The 18,938-nt window shown below is 42.0% G+C and overlaps 1 protein-coding gene across 2 annotated transcripts in view; it reads right to left on the bottom strand.

The window, feature by feature from the left end:
* Window positions 1-15,025, bottom strand: part of EXOC6 (exocyst complex component 6) — a 173,071-nt gene extending 158,046 nt beyond the window's left edge. The window contains exons 1-2 of one of the 2 annotated variants that reach the window (XM_045854451.1): window positions 14,912-15,025; window positions 12,486-12,597 (exon numbers count right to left, since the gene is read on the bottom strand). In XM_045854451.1, the coding sequence (XP_045710407.1) occupies window positions 12,486-12,597; window positions 14,912-15,008 (209 nt within the window). In that variant the 5' untranslated portion in view covers window positions 15,009-15,025. Of the gene's footprint in view, window positions 1-790; window positions 1,185-12,485; window positions 12,598-14,911 lie in introns of those variants that run through there. The other variant, XM_045854452.1, reaches the window with a different exon arrangement.
* Window positions 15,026-18,938: the final 3,913 nt, after the last annotated feature.

Raw genomic sequence — 18,938 nt, 5'->3', positions numbered from 1 at the left:
AAAAGATGAATCCTTATATGTAAAAGGCTAACCTAACAGATCAGTACGGTGTCAACTAATATTCTATTATTAGGGCAGCAGGCAGTCAGTGTGGAATATTCGTTACCTAGTTCTATTTTTAAAGGGTGGAGATCCTTTTGAAAATAAACGGAGAAATTAATGCAAAATTAATGAAACTTTCGTAAATAAGTAAAAGCTTTCCTGGGTGAATGCAGGGTCACACTGGCGCGTTCCTAAGCATCAGACCCTCCCCTCCAGCCCACGCTCCCTTCTCGCCCACTCAGATGGCGTCCTGGGATGATGGTACCCGCATCTCCCGCTCAGTTTCAATTCTCCCACAGCTGGGCAGCCCAGCGCTCCAGGGTTTCCACCTGCGCGCGCCTCCGCACATCAGTCATTCTGCAGCCAGCAGCCAGCAGTTAACCTTCGCTCCCGAAGGCCCACGACCAATGAGCCTTCAGCCCGGCCTCGCACAGGCAGCCGGGCAGGCCCCAGGCTGGGAGGCAAACGCGGGGTGGCGCCGCGGCTCCCAGGGTCAGAGGCGCAGTGGCAGCCACACCCACCGCCTGCGCGGTGACAGTCCCGAGGCAGAGGCCGGCAGAGCCTACAGGTGCAGCTGCCTGTTCCGCCCCGCCCCAGCTCCGCGGGGGTCCCAAGCAGGGGTCCCAGGCAGGAGCCCCGGACCGCCCCCGCCCGCCTCTGCGTGCACCACCTGTCAGGCTGCCCCACCCGTTTCCTGCCAAGAGGCTGGCGGGGACAATTCGAGGTCCTGGAAGGATGACAGCTTTACCGGAGAGTGGGCCCCACGCAGGCTGTGTCAGTGCTCTCGATCTCCTGCAAGATCCGCTCATGTTCCGGGACGGTCCCCAGACCTTCGCCGCTCTCCGCCATCTTGGTTGGAAGCTGAGGAGCCGGCGAGGCGCGGCACCGCGGGGACCGCGGGAGCGAGCAGCATGCAGGCGAGCGCAAATGGGCGGGGCGGGCACGGAGAGGAGCGGGCCAGTCACCCAGCCCCGATCCAGGCCCTGACACCTGCCCAAGGCCAAGGTACTGCCTGGAAGGGCAAGGAGAAGAAGCGCATCGCCTCCCGCTCAACCCCACTGCTTGTCCCAATTGCTGTCTTGAGACTAGCCTGGCTTTCACATATATTCTTGTTTTCTGTGTACCAGACCCTCTGCTACAAAAATAAAACAATCACTCTCAACCTGTAATAAAAGCGAAGGGAAAGCTTAACAAGGAGATCTGATGTACTCGGTGGTGGAGAGTCAGAAAAAGGAAACGTGCACTCAAGAGAAGCACAATTGTGTATTAAGGAATAATATTTATTTTAGGAATGAACTGGGAAAATCCCGCCGTCGACCATGATGTCTGCTCTGGGTGTATTTATGTCCCTGATGGCAGGAAGTTCACAGAGGCCAGTCAACTTGGAAAATAAATTATAAGCGCCAAAAAAAAAATGACAAAGAACTATGACAGTTAATGGCAAAGATGCAAGAGAGACCCAGGGCAATGTATGATTCCATGCCAAAATCCTTAAATCCAAGTGTCCCCAAGTTGCTGTAGCTGGGATGGGGACCGGTGGGAATTTCTGAGAGGATAGGGCATCAGAGATGGGAAAAGAGAGTCTTGCACAAAGGTACCAGTGTAGAAGAATCCTGTTTAATGACATGTTTGTGTGACGCAGAGTAAACCAGTTTGTCATCAAAGCAGCCACTGAGGAAGATTAATCAGGAAGAGAGTGCAAACCCTACCCCTGAAGGACAACTATTTTCTGGCCTCCATTAATCCAGGGCTCTGAACTTCCCTTTAAGTCAACCATGCCCTTTACTATCCAGCTGTGTAACTCACCCACTTCAGTGAGCTTTTACTAGAAGCCTAACTCCATCCTCCTTCCCACAAAAACCTGGGAGGTGGCATATTGTATAATAGTTAAAATCATGAGCTCTGAAGACAGGCGTCCTCAATTTAATTCCTGGCTCTTTCGCTTTACTTCACAGCTGAGTGACATTTGGCAAGAACCTAATCTCTTTGTATTTCAGTTTCCCCAATGTGAATGAGTCTAGATTCAATTTAGCATATTTATCCATTCTACCAATGATTTTTAATAGTTTGCACTTGTGTTTATTGGTTCCTGTTTATACATTTGGGAGTTTTGCTTATTTTTGTGCACTTGGCCCCGAGGGAACCAAAATGCCGCTGACCTCAGTGCATGCTGGCTTAGAAGACTAAGGATGCTCTGCTACATCCGACTGCTCATTCTGCCAGAAGCTGCATCACAAGCCTGTTTCCACTGTCTTGTTAATACAGGAGAATCCAGATCATCTCTGGGAAATCTCACTTCCTTGACCTGCAAGAATATGCAGAAATAAAACAAACCAAAAAAAATCCCTTCCCAAGCTTACCAGAACCATCACATCATGTTAAGGTTCTTTAGGTCAAAGAAACTTTTTTAAAGTTTTGCAATATCCTATAGTTCCTCATAGAGTTCTGTACATATCTAAGAGAAAGCTGGAAGGGTTTTGAAACCTGACAATAGTGAAGCTCTGAAGCCATTGGAAAGAGGTCAGGATGAAATGGAAAGAAGCATTCCAAACAGGTCTGCGCATATGGCAGGAATCCGATTACTCTGTGATTGGTAACAATTAGAAATTAGAATGATATCAAATTGTAAAAGTTAGTTTCTTCAAACTTGCTTTTTATATATTTACATTAAATATAATATCATATAATGTGGCTCTATTCAGTTGCCTTAACAGAAATGTGCAGTACTAATAAAAATGTTGCCTCAAATTCTCTGATACCCACTCTAATCAAGAGCTTCAATGCAAGAAACAGTATTTAAGGACTTTTGTCAGAAGATATCAACTTCATCTGTTCCTCCAGTTATTTAAAATTTTACCCTTGGATCAAGCCAAATTCCTAATTTCCAGTGTTTGGGTCCTTCCTGCCAGTGAGTTCTATTAAGTAGTAAAATACATTTTTTTTTCTTAGCCGACTGCCTTTCCACTTACTGGGGCAACATCACCTGGTGTTAGCACAACTGAATTGCAGGTTGAGTTCTTGAGAGGGCAAGATAAGCCTTTTGAAAATTGAACCTGAAACTGAAACGTAAGACATGAGGACAAATTCTGAACCTTCCTATAAAGAGAATAGAAAACCAGTTGTCTCTGCAGGAAAATGGCAGGCTGTCTTAGCTCAGTTGGTGCACATGGCCAGAATTCATTGCTCTGAGGGGGAAAGCAAGGTGAGGAGAGCGGAGCATGTGCCACAGGCCAGCTCCCGTATCCGGACGGGTCATTCACTTCCTGAGCATTCATTACCCAGACCGGTTCCCCTTTGCTTCACTAATCCTGACACTATCTATCTGAACCCAGCTCCAGATACCTGTTCTGGGAAGCCAGCTTAGGCACTCCTCACTCTTGGCCTCTTTCAACACCTACCCATAGCGATTACCTCAACATAAGCAGCAATATTTTCCCTGCAATTCGAAAGAAGAAGGGAGGAAGTCTGTATACCACTTCTCCTTCTGAAACAGCTTTTGCTGGTTCCCTTTGTGACTTCTTTTTTTAATTAAGATTTTATTTATTTATTTTTAGAGAGGGGAAGGCAAGGAGAAAGAGAGGGAGAGAAACATCAATGTGTGGTTGCCTCCCGTGCACCCTGCACTGAGGACCTGGCCCACAGCCCAGGCATGTGCCCTGACTGGGAACCAAACCGGCAACCCTTTGGTTCACAGGCCAGCACTCAAACCACTAAGCCACTCCAGCCAGGGCCTTTCGTGACTTCTGACAGTTTCATTATTACCTGGAGATTTTTGCTAAGAATTAAAAGCTAAATATCCTAAATAACTATGTAAATTTTAACTATGGACATAGATATAACAAATGTGCCCCCCATCAAAAGCCTATTCTGAAGTGATACATTACTAAAGTCTCTAAAATAAAGAATTTCAGCTATAGGCCAAGATAAAAACCATAACAGCTATTTACTGAGCACTGTTTGGTAAACCCTTTATATTCTAATTTAATTAGTAACTTAATTTAGTAATTAAGTTAGTACTAACTTTACTAAACTCTAACTTAAATCCTGTGGGGCAGACACTTTTACTATCTTTTAACTTGAAGTAACTGAGACTGACAGAGATTAAGTCGCTTGTCCAAGGCCACACAGCAGTAAGTTGGAAAAGATGGACCTGTTCACCAGTTCCTGTTTTTCCCATTAGTTAAGTCAGCCAAGAAGAATGTTCCAAGATTGTTTTATCCAAGAGATAAATGACTTAATCAGTCTGGTCTGAGGAGGTTGGAGGGTAGCAGGGCACACACGGGCAGATTGCTCATGCATGTTGAATTATTTTTCAAGCAGTGTGTACTGACTTCCAGAGATCCACCCCAAATCTCTCTCTAGGACTCCTGGCAGGGGCAAGATACAGCAGTAAGATGCATTCTGTGTCCAAGATGCATCCTGGCAGGGCAGGAGATGCATTCTGTGTCCAGTATGAAACTAAGCAGTAAAGTAAGGATTTCACCAGTAAATTAACTCTTAGTCATTAATGACATACTTTGAGCTGCTTGTCTTCAGACTAATAACCAATCTTGGGAAAGCCCTGCACTAAGAAGAAGGCTGGAGAATGCAGCTGCCCTAGCCTGGCATTTAACTGCTTGGGTTCAAATTCCAACTCATCTTTTACTCGATGTCGGACCTTGCAAGAGTTACTTAACTTGTGCAAGCCTCGGTTTCTTCAAATGTGAATTAGGGACAATAATAGTTCCTAGTTCACCAAGTTGTGTGGTGATTAAAGAAGATAATGTGTATATAACGTTTAGCCTAGAGCTCAATCAACATTAGCGATAGCAACTAGGATTATTAGGCATTTACTATTAAACCAGGAAGCCCAGAATTTAGCTTCCTCTTGGTAAAATAAAAATAAAACCATCATACAAATGTTCTTTTTTTATATCATTAACAAAATATCCTAACTTTGTATTAGGGTTCTCTGAGCCCGAACCTCATTTTTTCTGAATGCTCAATTGGTAGAAACTGCCTGAAATTTGTTTTCTGTTCTGGAGGAGGAAAGGGGGCCATGTATTTGGGTTAGTATCTTAGATCCTGATCCACTTTAGTGAGCCCCCAAGATCTGGCTTCGAAGTCAAACACCTCTTTGTTGTCCTTGGAGTCAGTGCTTGCTTAGCCTTTGGGGCACATGTGGTGGTAAATAAATCACTGAGGCTGTCTCTACTTCCAGGCACAGAAACAGTGTCTCTATTGTTCACCGGCCAGCCCAGTTAATAGCTGTTAAATGTACAATCCACATACAGATACTTCTGATATTAAGCTTAATGTTGTAAATGCATGTTTCATGAGGTAGGGTGTGATTCCACAGAAAGATTCCCGTCCCTACTCCTGGAAACTCTGTAGCTGACTTTCCGACCTTCTTCAACTTCTCAAGACTTTGCTAATATCATTCAGATGTTTCTTAAATGGTTTAAGAGCCCTCATTGTATAATTGTAGAGCTGCATCAAAATGTAAAGTACGGACAGTCTTTACAGACTGGCTCTAATAAACTAACACTTCCTGGCACCTTTAGCCACTCTGGGGATATCTTGCCTGCAGCACTCTTCCAGCTTCTGCCTTGTTGGTACAATGACCCCAAGTGGCCACACTTTGTAAATGCAAGAGAGTATCATTCCTGCTACTCTTGGCCCTGGCAGGCCTGGGAAAATTCCTGCTAGAGATCAGAACTCCACGGTGGAGAACAATAAAAGAAAATCTGAAATTGAAGCCAAATAAAATCAGTTTTTCTTAAATATAAGCCATCCTCAGAGAAGTTCAAAAATAATTAGCCCCGGGTTCTGTTCATTCAACAACTACTGTATTTTATTGAATGCTTTCTGTGTGATAGGCTCTGTGTGCAGCTCAGACTGGGCTGGCTCATGGGTGTGTGACCTATGCCATTGCATGTGACTTAATGCTCTGTCATCATCGTCCTGTAATTCTTAACAATTTTTGAACGATCAGGGCTACATTTTCATTTTGTATTGGGTTCTGTGAGTTACATCACTAGTCCTGTCCTCTGAACATTGCCCTGAAAGCACCATTAGCTTGCTCATCCTAAAGCTCAACATTTTCAAGTTCATTGAGCAATTAAAGAGCAAAATGAATTTCTTTGAATTCAGTTCTCCCTCTTTCCTGCCTCTTTTCCCCCCAGCTGTTTTCTACTTTTCCACCATTTTTTCTCCTCTTTCTTCTCCTCATTGTTAGTTTTTTATTATTCATCCTATTCAATGCATTCTTGATTCCCCACTTTCCCCAAGTAGCTTTCCTTTATTACCTTTTGTGCTTTCTCCCTCTTCTGTCACTTGCCCTCTTTTTCTGTTTCTTCTCTCAGCAAAATAGACTTTAGAAATGTAATGTGATGAAACAATAATAAAAGCTAACATTTACTCCCCAGCTACTCTCTGTAAAAATGTATCTCTATACCACCCTCTCCTTTACACTGTTTTTATTCTTTGTAGTATTTATTACCACTTTTTTGTTTCTTTCTAGTGCTCTTTAATAAGAATACAAACTCTGACACCTGAAACTAAAGCAAAATAATATTGAATGTAACCTGTAACTGAAAAAAATTTTCAATGACAACTTTTTAAAAATACAAGCTCCCTGTGAACAGGGAATTTCTAAATCGTGATCTTGCTATATCAGCAAGACCATTGGCCATCCTCGACCACTGCCTGCCACATGGTAGATGCTCCATAAATATTTATATTTACTAAGTGAATGGATGAGTCACCGAGCATTGCTGTATGAGGATCACATTCAATACATTTCATGCCTAATTCATGTAATCCTTTCAATAGTTCTATTAGTAAGTATAAAGGCAAAATGTAAATATTCAGCAAAAATCTGGCAACTACACAGATCACTCTCATCAGGGACCCAAGGCTTTCCTGAGGTACTGCAGATGTGGCCTCAGTAACAGTTAGGCCCACATTTATTTCTGACCAGTTTCTCTGGACTCTATTTTATGTATACAACATGTAGGACACTGCTCCACTCTCATTAGAGATTAAATGAGGTCAGATACTACATTAGTACAGTGATTTTCAACCCTTTTCCAATCTCATGGCACACCTAAACTAATTACTAACATTCTGCAGCACATAAAAAATGTTATATATTTTGCCAATTTGACCAAAAATAGATATAATTTTTTTATTTATTTACACCAGACAGCTGGTGTTGACTGTTTGGGGTTTTGTTTTTTTACAATTGAAGGGAGAAGAGGTTAATGCCCCTGAATAAACAGTCAGGTATTGCATGTTTTAAAAAAATTTGTGGCACACCAGTGTGCTGCAGCTGCACTAGTATAAATTGCTGCATTAGTATAAAATATAATTATTAGTAGTAAATTATTAGTAGTGGTAGTAGCAAATATGATTTTGAGAAAGTGATATCTCTCTTCCCTCCATATTATGTGACCAAAATAAAATTTACATTATTCAGTATTTCCCACCTGCTCAGAATTTCAAGATGCTGTGGGTACTTGTTTATATCAATATCCAAAAGTACATATTTATTAAATTATACTGGAATATATTTCCCAGATGTAAATTAGACATAATAATAACAGCTAATATTTATTAAGCATTTATTATGTGCTTGGCAGGCATTGTGCTAAGCACTTCATATACATTAACCATTTGAAATAAGTTTTATTATAATCCCCATTTTATAGTTTCAGAAACTAAGGCCAAAAATCAAACAACCTAGGTTTAGTGAAACCTAGGCTTTTTATCTTAATCAATATTCTTATGGAATTTGATTTAATAGAAATCTTACATGTCTGAAGATATAAACAGCAAGAGCATTCTCAAATGTTTACAGCTAAATTTGACTAGTCATATTTTTAGTATGCCATCCTAAATTATATTGTGTATATAGTTTAGATAGTTAGTTGGTTTTTCTTTTTCTTTTTTTTTTAATGTTTTCTGTTCTTGACTAAAGGTATGTTATCTTCATGCCTAAAAACATGAAAGTCGAAGAAATAACAATATCCTATTTGCTTTTAAACTGGAAAAATTTCACGGTCGGCTTTTGGAAAATAGCCTGAGAGGTTCTGTGAATATGAGTGTAAAACAATCACGTTATCATAAAACAATCACAAAAATTTCTTCTGGTACGTCATCTTGTACAATTCCCTTTTCCTCCTATTTTCCCCAGCCCTCTGCAGCGCTTTCCTTGGGTACGTCCCCCCTCCTACCTCCCACTAACTCTGCAGGGCCCTTCCCTGTGTTCACTGCTTTCTTATCTCACACTCAGCTATGGCAACAAGACACACTGTAACTTTGGAACTCAGATTGGTTCAGACATGCTGTAACTTCTAAGAAGCTAACAACACCCCTGTAGGGAGGCTCCCAAAAGGTGTAACGTCTACATCCACATTGGAGTCAGGATCCATGGAGGTGGGGGGTGGGCAGGTCAAAGGGGCAAAGCCTGACAGCAGGAGGTTCTAGAGTAAATGTGATAACTATCATGAACACTGCTGCTGCCCTGTCCTAAGACCATAGCTGTCATGACTAATGTATCAGAATCACTCTCAGCATGAGATTGAGACAACCACTACCAATGCATTGGAATTGGTATGCTAGTTGAGACTTATTGACCATCCTTATTCAAAGAAGCTGGTAATGCTGAATGAAGCTGGTACTAGTAGCTTCCTTCAGTGTGGTTCCAAACAGCTACAAAGCCTACCAGGGACAGACCCCTAAAGGGAGGATCTGGCAAGGAGCTGGGTGTATCTAGGTCAAATGGAGGAACTGGAGTGAAAATTAGAAAACCTAAAGAGAATGAGAAAAATCCAGTGGAAATTAGCATATGGTGGGAATACTGTGGAAACTGTGATGCCCAGGGCTAAAGGATTAGAGCAGCAAAACTAATTCCAGCCCCCACCTGCTGATGAGTTTCAGCCTACCAACAACCTGACAGCCAGAGACTGAATGCACAAAGCAAAGCCTTCCTAGGACAATGCAGGCACCAGCAGCAGGCCTTTTTTATATTCCTCCCTTTTCTCTTAAATTCATTCACCATCATCTGCATGGCTAATATCAAATTCCACTGTCCAGCCTGGAGTTTTATTCCTCAGTTCAATTGTTACAGCTGCTTGAGGTATCTTTAATGTATATTTCTTTGGCAACACAACTAAACCATAAAAAAACAGCATGGTGCCTCAGCTCTCCCCTAAAACTATCCTTTAAATGTAATATTATGGGCAGTAGTCCCATTTTACACATAGAATGAAAACAAACACAGGACTTCAGCATCATGTGATTGTTCACTTTTCCACCAAAACAAAAAGAAAACCATAGGAGCTGAACCAAGGACCCATTTCAGAGGACTCCAGCAGGAGACAGGCTGGACCACAGAGGAGAAGCTTACTCTGGGAACAGCCTCGTGTGAGAAGTCAGGAGTTGGGGGGAATGCAACCTGGGTTGGGTGAAAGAGACTGTGGACCACTGACAATCCCCAACAGCATGACTCCTGGTCTCAGAAACACCCTCACGACTCCTCAGGTGGAGGAGACCCATTTTCCCAGATGATTTGTGCGGGTAAGTATGCCAGGAAGGCTTGTACACTCTGTGAATAAAAGGGCTGTTGAGCCATTCTTAAATGACATGGCAGAAACCATGAGTCACTGAGCATTCTGAGCTTCCCTTGTTGGAGTCAGAGAAGCAGACCCTTCCTGACCGTGATCTGAACACTGGTCTCGAGCAGGGCACCTCAGATTCCCTACCTGAAAAACCAGGTGGGCAGAAAGAGGAAACAAACAGAGTTCAGGATTTTACAACAGAAAATGTTCAGTGAAACAAAGCCTTCCTCCTGTGACAGGGGAAAACAAATAGAACTTTTGGATGTTCTTTCCACCTCAATTTCAAGGTGCAGAGCTTTCCCTGAATATGTGTCTCTCCCACATTCCCAGCCTTATCCTCCAGGTCCTAACCCTTCCCTCAACGGCCATTCCAGGCCTGCCCGTCTCCCTCCGGCCACACCCTTTCTCCACCATCTCTGCCTTTAGAGCTTTTAGCTATTTAAATACTTCCACCTCCTCTGCTTCCTTAGAGGATAACTTTCTTTGCACTGCCTCTCTCTCTTTTTTTTTCCCCCTCACAAAGTCACCATTAGCTCAGAAGCTCATACAGATTAGTTCATTTATTCAGCTACCATGTGCCAGGCACAGTAGAAGTTTCTGCGGAGGGTACTAAGATAAAGCACAGGTCCTGCCCTCTGAAATCTTTTGTCTGAGAATGGTTATAACACAAAACACCCACACATACACATCCAAGTGAGTCAAAATGCCCTGGATTCTTTGGGGTTTCAAAGGGTAAAATATGCACATCTGGTTGGGGAATCAGGAGAGGTTCCATAGCAGAAAGAGCATTTGAGCTGTGCCTTGCAAGATGGGTGGCATTCTGGCAGGCAGAAGTAGAGTGAAGAATAATAAAGGAAGGATACCAGTGAGCACCAGGAGGAAGAAAATCTCAGAGCATGCAACAAAGAGTAAACTCTCCAGTTTGGCCAAAATGGAAGTCCTGTCTTTATTTTCCAACCTTCATATTTGGTCACCTGGTCGCATGTATTCCATATGATCAGTGGAACACGGTAGAGTTGACCTTGAACTACTGATGGCATGCACAGATATGTGTAGAAAGACATTAAATGCCAGCCTAAGAAGTCTTCACCTAATCAATGACTTTAACAACAGTTTAGGAAACTAATTTTGGTTAATATTGTCCCAGATGAAGGCTTGTCAGGAGTTCTGTGTCTGTCCCCCAAAATAACATTAAGATGTTTTTAGCAGTAGGCTTTGCAAAAGAGTGTTCTTACTCATTTTATAACCTAAACATGAAGCTAAGGGTGGGTGGGCCTCCCAGGTTTGCTGGCGGTGGTGACAGGGTAGCACCTGGAGAAAATTATCTGTGCAGTCTCCACTCTTGGGGGTGACGCTGGGAGAGTGCTGGGACTGCCAGATGGAAACTGATTTTTTTCTTTAGGAAGACCAGGTACAAGATTGGGGATATTTGCCCTAAGAAGAGAGAGTAGAACGGATCCAGGACACACAGTAGGAAGTCAGGTCCAATGCCAGAGCAAGATGAGCTAATAGTTCCAAGGACAGAGGAAGTCTGCAGATGTTGGCCAGGGTCGTGAGACCAGGGGTGAGATGCAGAGAGTCAGGGCTCAAGGCCAAGGCTCGGAAGCAGCCATGGCAGCAAAGGCCACAGTAAGTAACACACGTCCAGGCTCCATCTACCCCTTTCTGCTATTTCCCTATAGACTGCTGACCTAGCCACCAGGCAAAGGCACAAGTTTTAGACAGTGCTGGTACAATATAAAGGATGTTCCATGTGAAAAAATTGAGTTTCTCATGAGCAAAAAGCTCTAGTTTCTTCAATCTATTGAATCAGGTAAAATCACTTGCCTTTCTTCATATGATGCTCCGATGAAAGGAAGGTCTAAAGGATAGTTGTAATGAGTTGTAAGGATTTTGCAACTCACCTATGTGTTGATAATCCAAGAATCAACCAACATATATCAACAGCTTCCCATGCCTATAACACTACCCTTGGCTTTTTGAGCAGATTCAAAATATACTTAATGCAAAATCAAATTTACATACTTGGCAGAAATATATTCAGACTTATATGTAGTGAATTTCAGAACACCTGGCTCTGGGACCTTTCTGAGAATGAAGAGACAACATGAAAAAAAATCTTTTCACCCAGTCTACAAATATTAGTCAGCAAATATTTATTGACTGTCACTGTCACAGTCAGTGATTGCAATCCCATTACCATACTGATAGGTGTCCGATACAGGCAGACAGGCAGAAAGAATTAAATGTTAAAAGCTGCCCTTTTAACACAAACATTGTCTTTCATTTTTATCCTGCTCTTATACTCTGCAAATTAATCCCCATATTACCAAAGAAGCTATTTTTAAGTCTTATGTGGAAATAAAAGGATACATACCTGAGAAGTCACCAGACTTGAGAGGGCAGCAACAATACACATAAACATTCTGCATTTTTTCTACATCTCATATCCACTCAAATGTAAACTGGTTTCATTCACAGGTCTGACTTTTCTCCATGCTTTTCACTAAGCATATTTTACAGTAAACAATGGAAACTTCATATAAATGGGATGGACTATTTCTTTAGAGATGGCATGAGACCCTTTCTGATCACTGGAAAGTCATGTCTATTTTTTAACCTTGTTGTGATGAATTGGGAAACACATACAATACCAGAAAAGTGGATTACTTATTTACTGCAATCTTTCTAAGAACAAGAAACTTTGAGATTAGGTGTATACAGAACTGTAACTATTTCTCAAAACTATTTTTTATTGTTATGGAGAAAGTACAAAGGGAAGTGACTAAGACTACCTTATTGCAGCTAAAGAAGAAACAGTACAATATAAAGGAGCCCTACCTTAAAGTAGCTTCAATGGGCAGCTCGAATGACTGAATCTCAGCCAGGACATTCTCATAGGCTTGATCTGAGTCTTCTTCCAACATTGCTCCACATGCCCCTGATTCTCCAGCTGCAGACATCAGATTTCAACAGCAATACAGCTTTAGTTGATAAAAGAAATGTAGTTTTTTTAATAATTATAAGGTTCTCTGTTCACTCAGAGTAGCAGCAAAAACTGAGCTCACTGTCTGACTTCATGCTATCAAAATCCTTGCTTCCAAGAATGTTGCACAGCTGTTGCTGTCCTGTCTCCACTTATAACATTTTACTTATTATTAACCTTGACACAGTTCAGAAAGTTCCTGCCTGATGCTTGCTATATTTACTCACTTGTTTCTCAAAGACAGTTGCTACAAATTCAGTAGGAATTAGAACCATTATGCTATAAAAACGATATTAAATAGTTGACTCGTTAGGGTGCATATTTTAATATTATTTATGCTAAATGCATAATTAAAGCTATGCTCCCAGCTATTCCTGCAACTATACCCTTGCCCACAAGCCCAAGCATGTAGCTTGTCCAGGAAAAATAACATCCTATAGGATAGGATTTTGAGGTCACTGGGCTGCTTCCTTGGTTCCCCTTCTCCTTCACTTCTCCACCCTACTCACTGCCATGTGAAGTTTCTCCATTACAGAACTTTCCCTTTTGTCCCCTGTCCAAATCCAACGCTCCTGGAAGCAGTTAGATTTTAGTCACTTAGGCCTCACTGCGCATGCATTTGCCAGATCCTTTCTGCAGACACTAAGTTTTGATGGGGAGAAAGCATGAAGCTACCAGGATATAAAAGGAAACAGGATGCCACTGAGAGGAAGACAGTGCAGGAAGTAGAGGCCCAAAAATCAAGGGAAAATGTGCCCCACAGCCAGCCCCAAGTACACCTAAAAAATCAAATGGGCACATTACCATTTGCATTGGATCTTCCTCAGCTCTGAGTTTAACCTCAGGTTGACACTTAAAGGGATGGGTAGTGAACCTTTTAATTTATTTACAGTTTGTATGAGATTTTAAAACATTACTCTAAAAAAATGAAGTTCTTTCTCCCAAAAATGTAATATTGATATAAGGTATACAAGGCATATATCATAAATTGCACCCATTTGTTTTTACTTCTTGTATAAATTGCATCTGTTTTTTACTTCTCCCTCACTGTAGGCATAGTGTGCCTCTGTGCCCCATGACTTTGGGCTTAGCCATGTGACTTCTACTGGCCAATGAAAAATGAGCTCAAGTAACAGTCTGTGAGCTCCGAATCTAGGCTCTGTGAGCTTCAAGCCTAGGCTTGGTAAGGCCTGGCATATTTCTGTTTGCCCTCTTGTACCTCTGCCATCACCTGAGAAAAACATGCCCTAGGTAGCTTGCTGGTCCACGGAAGAAGCAATCATCCCCACTGATCCACAAAATAGCAAGGGGAAACATATGTCCAATCCAGCTGCAGCAGCCTAAAATGGAGCTGCCACCCAAGCACAGTCTAGGACAACCATACCCCAAATGATCCACAGACACAGAAGCAATAATAAATGACTGTTATTCTCAGCCACTGATTGATGGGGTGTACAGCAAGAGCAAACCAACGCAGCATCCTGTACTCCAACCCCACCAATAGGCTCCATTCCTAGCTCAAGCGTTCCTCCCGGGCAGGATGGAAGAAAGGCAACAGGAGTATACCTAACACCATTTCCCCCAAGGCGAAGTGGTGATGCTCTCCTTTAAGATCTGACACAAAACAGTAGTTTTCTATCTTGTGTTAGTCATTGATGTGTAAGGTTTGTAATTTACATAAAATTATCAGACTATTTAACAGAATGTCTATTTGATTCATATTTGTATTCCCCATAACACTTAACACATTGCCCTGTATACAACAGGTGCTCAAGAAATACTAAATGAATGAATGAGTGGATGATTGCAAAAGCTACAAGCTAAGAGCTATCTCTGACCTGTGAGAAAATGTTGGTCCAAATTAGACAAAAATCTGACGATTTCAGATTGAATTTATCAGAATCTGAGAATACATAAATACAAGATGACAAACTGCTCATAAGAGAACTTTGGTCATTGCTATACTATAGCATAGAGAACAAATTCATAGGTAAAACCACATACCCACCAACACAGATCAGTGATGACCCAGCCTTAAACACCACATGGTTTTTTTAAAAAAAGATTCTTCTACTTCGGGCCAAAATAGAGGCATAGGTAGACATGCTTTGCCTCCTCATGCAACCGAAAGAAGGACAACAAATTTAAAAACAAAAAAACAACCAGAACTGACAGAAAATCGAACTGTATTATAGTCCCACAACCAAGGAGTTAAAGAAGAAATATTCATCCAGACCGGTAGGAGGGCCAGAGACGGGCAGCTAGGACAGACAGGACTTACGGCAAGGCGGCGGCCAGAGGCTAGAGGACCATGGTGGGCAAGGCAGTGGCTGGTGGACCAGGTGAGGCAGCGGCCGGCAGACCAGGCAGTCCCACATTCACATGCAGATAAACCGGGAGGAACAACTAGGGAGCAAGACAGACCGTGCAACCCAGGGTTCCAGTGCAGGGAAATAAAGCCTCAGACCTCTGATACAAAACACCTGTGAGGGTTGAAGCAGCTGCAGAAACTCCCAGCCTCACAGGAGAGTTCACTGGAGAGACCCACAGGGTCCTAGAACATACACAAAATCACACACCCGGAAATCAGCAGAATTGGGAAGAGCCCAATTTGCTTGTGGGTAGCAGGGGAAGTGACTGAAAGCCAGCTCAGAACTGAGCAAGCAGCACTGTTCCCTCCTGAACCACTCCCCCACATATAGTCAAGCGGGTTGCCCTGCCCTGGTGAATACCTAAGGCTCCACCCCTTACTACATAACAGGCACACCGAGACAAATAAAAAAGGCCCAAATGAAAGAACAGATCAAAGCTCCAGAAAAAATGCAACTAAGTGACAAAGAGATAGCAAACCTCTCAGGTGCACGGTTCAAAACACTGGTAATCAGGATGCTCACAGAATTGGTTGTATATGGTCACAAAATAGAGGAAAAAGTGAAGACTATGCAAATTGAAATAAAGGAAAATGTACAGGGAACCAACAGTGATGGCAAGGCAACTGGAACTCAAATCAACGGTTTGGAGCAGAAGGAAGAAAGAAATATTCAACCAGAACAGAATGAAGAAACAAGAATTCAAAAAAATGAGGAGAGGCTTAGAAACCTCCAGGACAACTTTAAACGTTCCAACATCCAAATTAGAGGGGTGCCAGAAGGAGAAAAGGAAGAGCAAGAAACTGAAAACTTATTTGAAAAAATAATGAGGGAGAACTTCCCATATCTGGCAAAGGAAATAGACTTCCAGAAAGTCCGGGAGGCTCAGAGAGTCCCAAATAAGTTGAAACCAAGGAAGCACACACCAAGGCACACCATTATTACATTACCCAAGATTAAAGAGGAGAGAAATCTTAAAAGCAGCAAAAGAAAAGGAGACAGTTAACTACAAAGGACTTCCCATAAGACTACTAGCTGATTTCTCAAAAGAAACCTTACAGGCAAGAAGGGGCTGGGAAGAAATATTTGAAGTCATGAAAGACAAGGACTTACATCCAAGATTACTCTATCCAGCAAAGCTATTATTTAGAATGGAAGGGCAGATAAAGTGCTTCCCAGATAAGGTCAAGTTAAAGGAGTTCATCATCACTGGGCCCTTATTATATGAAATGTTAAAGGGACTTAATTAAGAAAAAGATAAAAAATATAAACAGTAGCCCTGGCTGGCGTAGCTCAGTGGATTGAGCGCGGGCTGCGAACCAAAGTGTCGCAGGTTCGATTCCCAGTCAGGGTACATGCCTGGGTTGCAGGCCATGACCCCCAGCAACTGCACATTGATGTTTCTCTCTCTCTATCTCCCTCCCTTCCCTCTCTAAAAAATAAATAAATAAAATCTAAAAATATATATATAAACAGTAAAATAACAACAAACTTATAACTATCAACAACTGAACATAAAAAAACAAAAACAAACTAAGCAAACAACTAGAACAAGAACAGCATCACAGAAATGGAGATCACATGGAGGGTTATCAGGGGCAGGTGGAGGGGGGAAAGGGGGAAAAATAGGACAACTGTAATAGCATAATCAATAAAATTTATATTTTTAAAAAATTCTCTCCACATACCCCAACCTTTTATTTTTAAATGGTCAAACTTACAAAAGAGTTACAAAATGAGTACAATGAACAGCCATATACCCTTCATCTGATTTCACCAACTGTTAAAATTTTGCCACAATTACTTTCTGTTTCTCTGTTAATTGAAGAGGATTACATAATGTTGGCATATGCTTTTAATACATATAGTGAGAAATTTGTATTAATTTGAAAAGAGTATGTTTAGAATAATATAACACTATACTACGAGGCAGTAGAATAAACAAATCACAAGAGCTTTGACTTATTGTTACTGCATGAACCTGTTCTTACTACACAGCCCCATCAGCGTTTTCAGTACAGCCAGCCTCACCATGAGATTCAAGGTCTTCCAAGCTGTTGGCCTGATAGCCCAGTCCCTGCCTCCTCCTCCTCTCCTCAGCTTTCCCCACACCTCCTCTACTCCTACATTTCTCTCTTCTGCTCCTCCCACTTTTGTTAAGTGAATTTTCTCTCTGCCTCTTACTTTCTTTTAAGCTGTATAAGACCCAGGCAACAACTTCCTGTTTCCACTGGCTAACCAGCATCTTCCTTTTATTCAAAACTTTCCTTGAGTGCCATTTCCTGCCGGAAGTCCACACAGACTGAATGAACAGGAGACAATCTCCTCCCGAAAGAAACATTTAAGAAAAACAACCTCCCCTATCTGATTGGGCTGACAACAAATTCACCAAATAAGGAAAAGAAAAGGAGGAAATGGAAAATTTTTTAAACAGCTATATGCCAAGATGCCCATAAAGGTGAATGGTGTGTGTGAATGGAATGTTTCTTCTCCCTGCAGCTGCAGCTCAAACTGTCGAACTACTTCCTAGGATCAAGCCCGACCACAGACAAGAATTGTTCAAGTGGCTCTAGGCTAGTGGTTCTTGTCCCTCCCCAACTCCAGGGCAACGCCCAGGGACATTTTTGACTGTGGCAAGTGGAGGTGAGTGCTACTGACATCTGGTGGGTAGAGGCCAGAGATGCTGTTAAATGACCTGCAATGCACAGCACAATCCCCCACGATTATCCAGCCCAAGATGCCAACAGTGCAAAGGCTGGGAATTCCCGCCCTAACCGACCTTCGGGACACATGATCAGGCTGTGTGGTGCTGGTACAGCCCTGTTCCCGGGGCCCCTTTCTGGGCTTCTTTCTCTTCTCTTCCATAGTGGAGTCTATGTCCTATTATTCTGCTAAGAATCTTAGTCCCTCTAGAACTAGAAGCCAATTTTTAAAACAATTTTATAGCAGTTTATTTGAGCCAAACTGACGACATATGCCAGGGAGCAAAATCTCAAATGCTCCCCAAATTTTTTTCAAGTTCAACTTTTAGTATTCGAATAAAAATCATCAGTCTTTTGCCTTTCTCCCTCACATAGAATCCCAGCCTCCCACCCTGTGCTGGAAACACCAGTTGAGGCATTATGTTCATGTGCTTCCCTAGCACAGGTGCCCCTCTGCTATTTGTAGTGTTTAGGAAACACAGGGCCTGGGGGCAAGGCACGGGTAGCCAGAAGTTAGGAGAAAGGTTCCAGAAGGAGATGAACAAGCCTGACATCATCACCTGTGTTCACTTCCAATCAGACCCTTGGTGGAGTCTGAGTTTCACCCTCCCACCACTACCTTAGACCTTCCTGTGAGAGTAACTCTCTCACATCTCTCCTAATGTTTTCATGTGTCCATTAAAAAAAATTCAGGAACCTAAGAATAGCAGAGATTTCCTAATATAATAAAGGGAGTCTCTGCACCAAAAAAGAAAAAAGAAAAGAAAAGAAAACTCATGCTGACATCTTACTAGTTGAAAAAAAAATGTCAAACATTGGCTTCCTCAGCTCAGGAAGATATCCCTAGCTCTCTTTGAATTCAACCTGGAAGTCCTAGCCAAGGGAATAAGGCAAGATTTTATAAGATCTCTATAAAAGCTATAGAGATTGGGATGAAAGAAGAAAAATTTATACTTGCAGATATATGATTATTTCTGTAAAAAGCATAGATGGACCAACAAACAGAATTAATGAGTGCATTTAGCAACCTTTCTAGATTAAAAAATTAAATATAAACCTATATATTAGTAACAATTAGGAAATAAAATACAAAATTAATACCATATACCATAGCATCAAAGCACATCAAATATCTAAGAATTTGATGTGGTACCTGAAGAGGGTTTGGGGGTCTATTAGGTAATGGCTGAAAGTGCTAACAGAGTCATAAAACATCTTTTTAAAAATATGCCAGGCA

Source organism: Phyllostomus hastatus, unplaced genomic scaffold (genome assembly GCF_019186645.2).
Source record: "Phyllostomus hastatus isolate PE091 unplaced genomic scaffold, TTU_PhHast_1.1 phas_scaffold_1066, whole genome shotgun sequence".
Lineage (NCBI taxonomy): Eukaryota > Metazoa > Chordata > Mammalia > Chiroptera > Phyllostomidae > Phyllostomus > Phyllostomus hastatus.
This window is presented reverse-complemented; position numbering and strand designations above follow the sequence as displayed.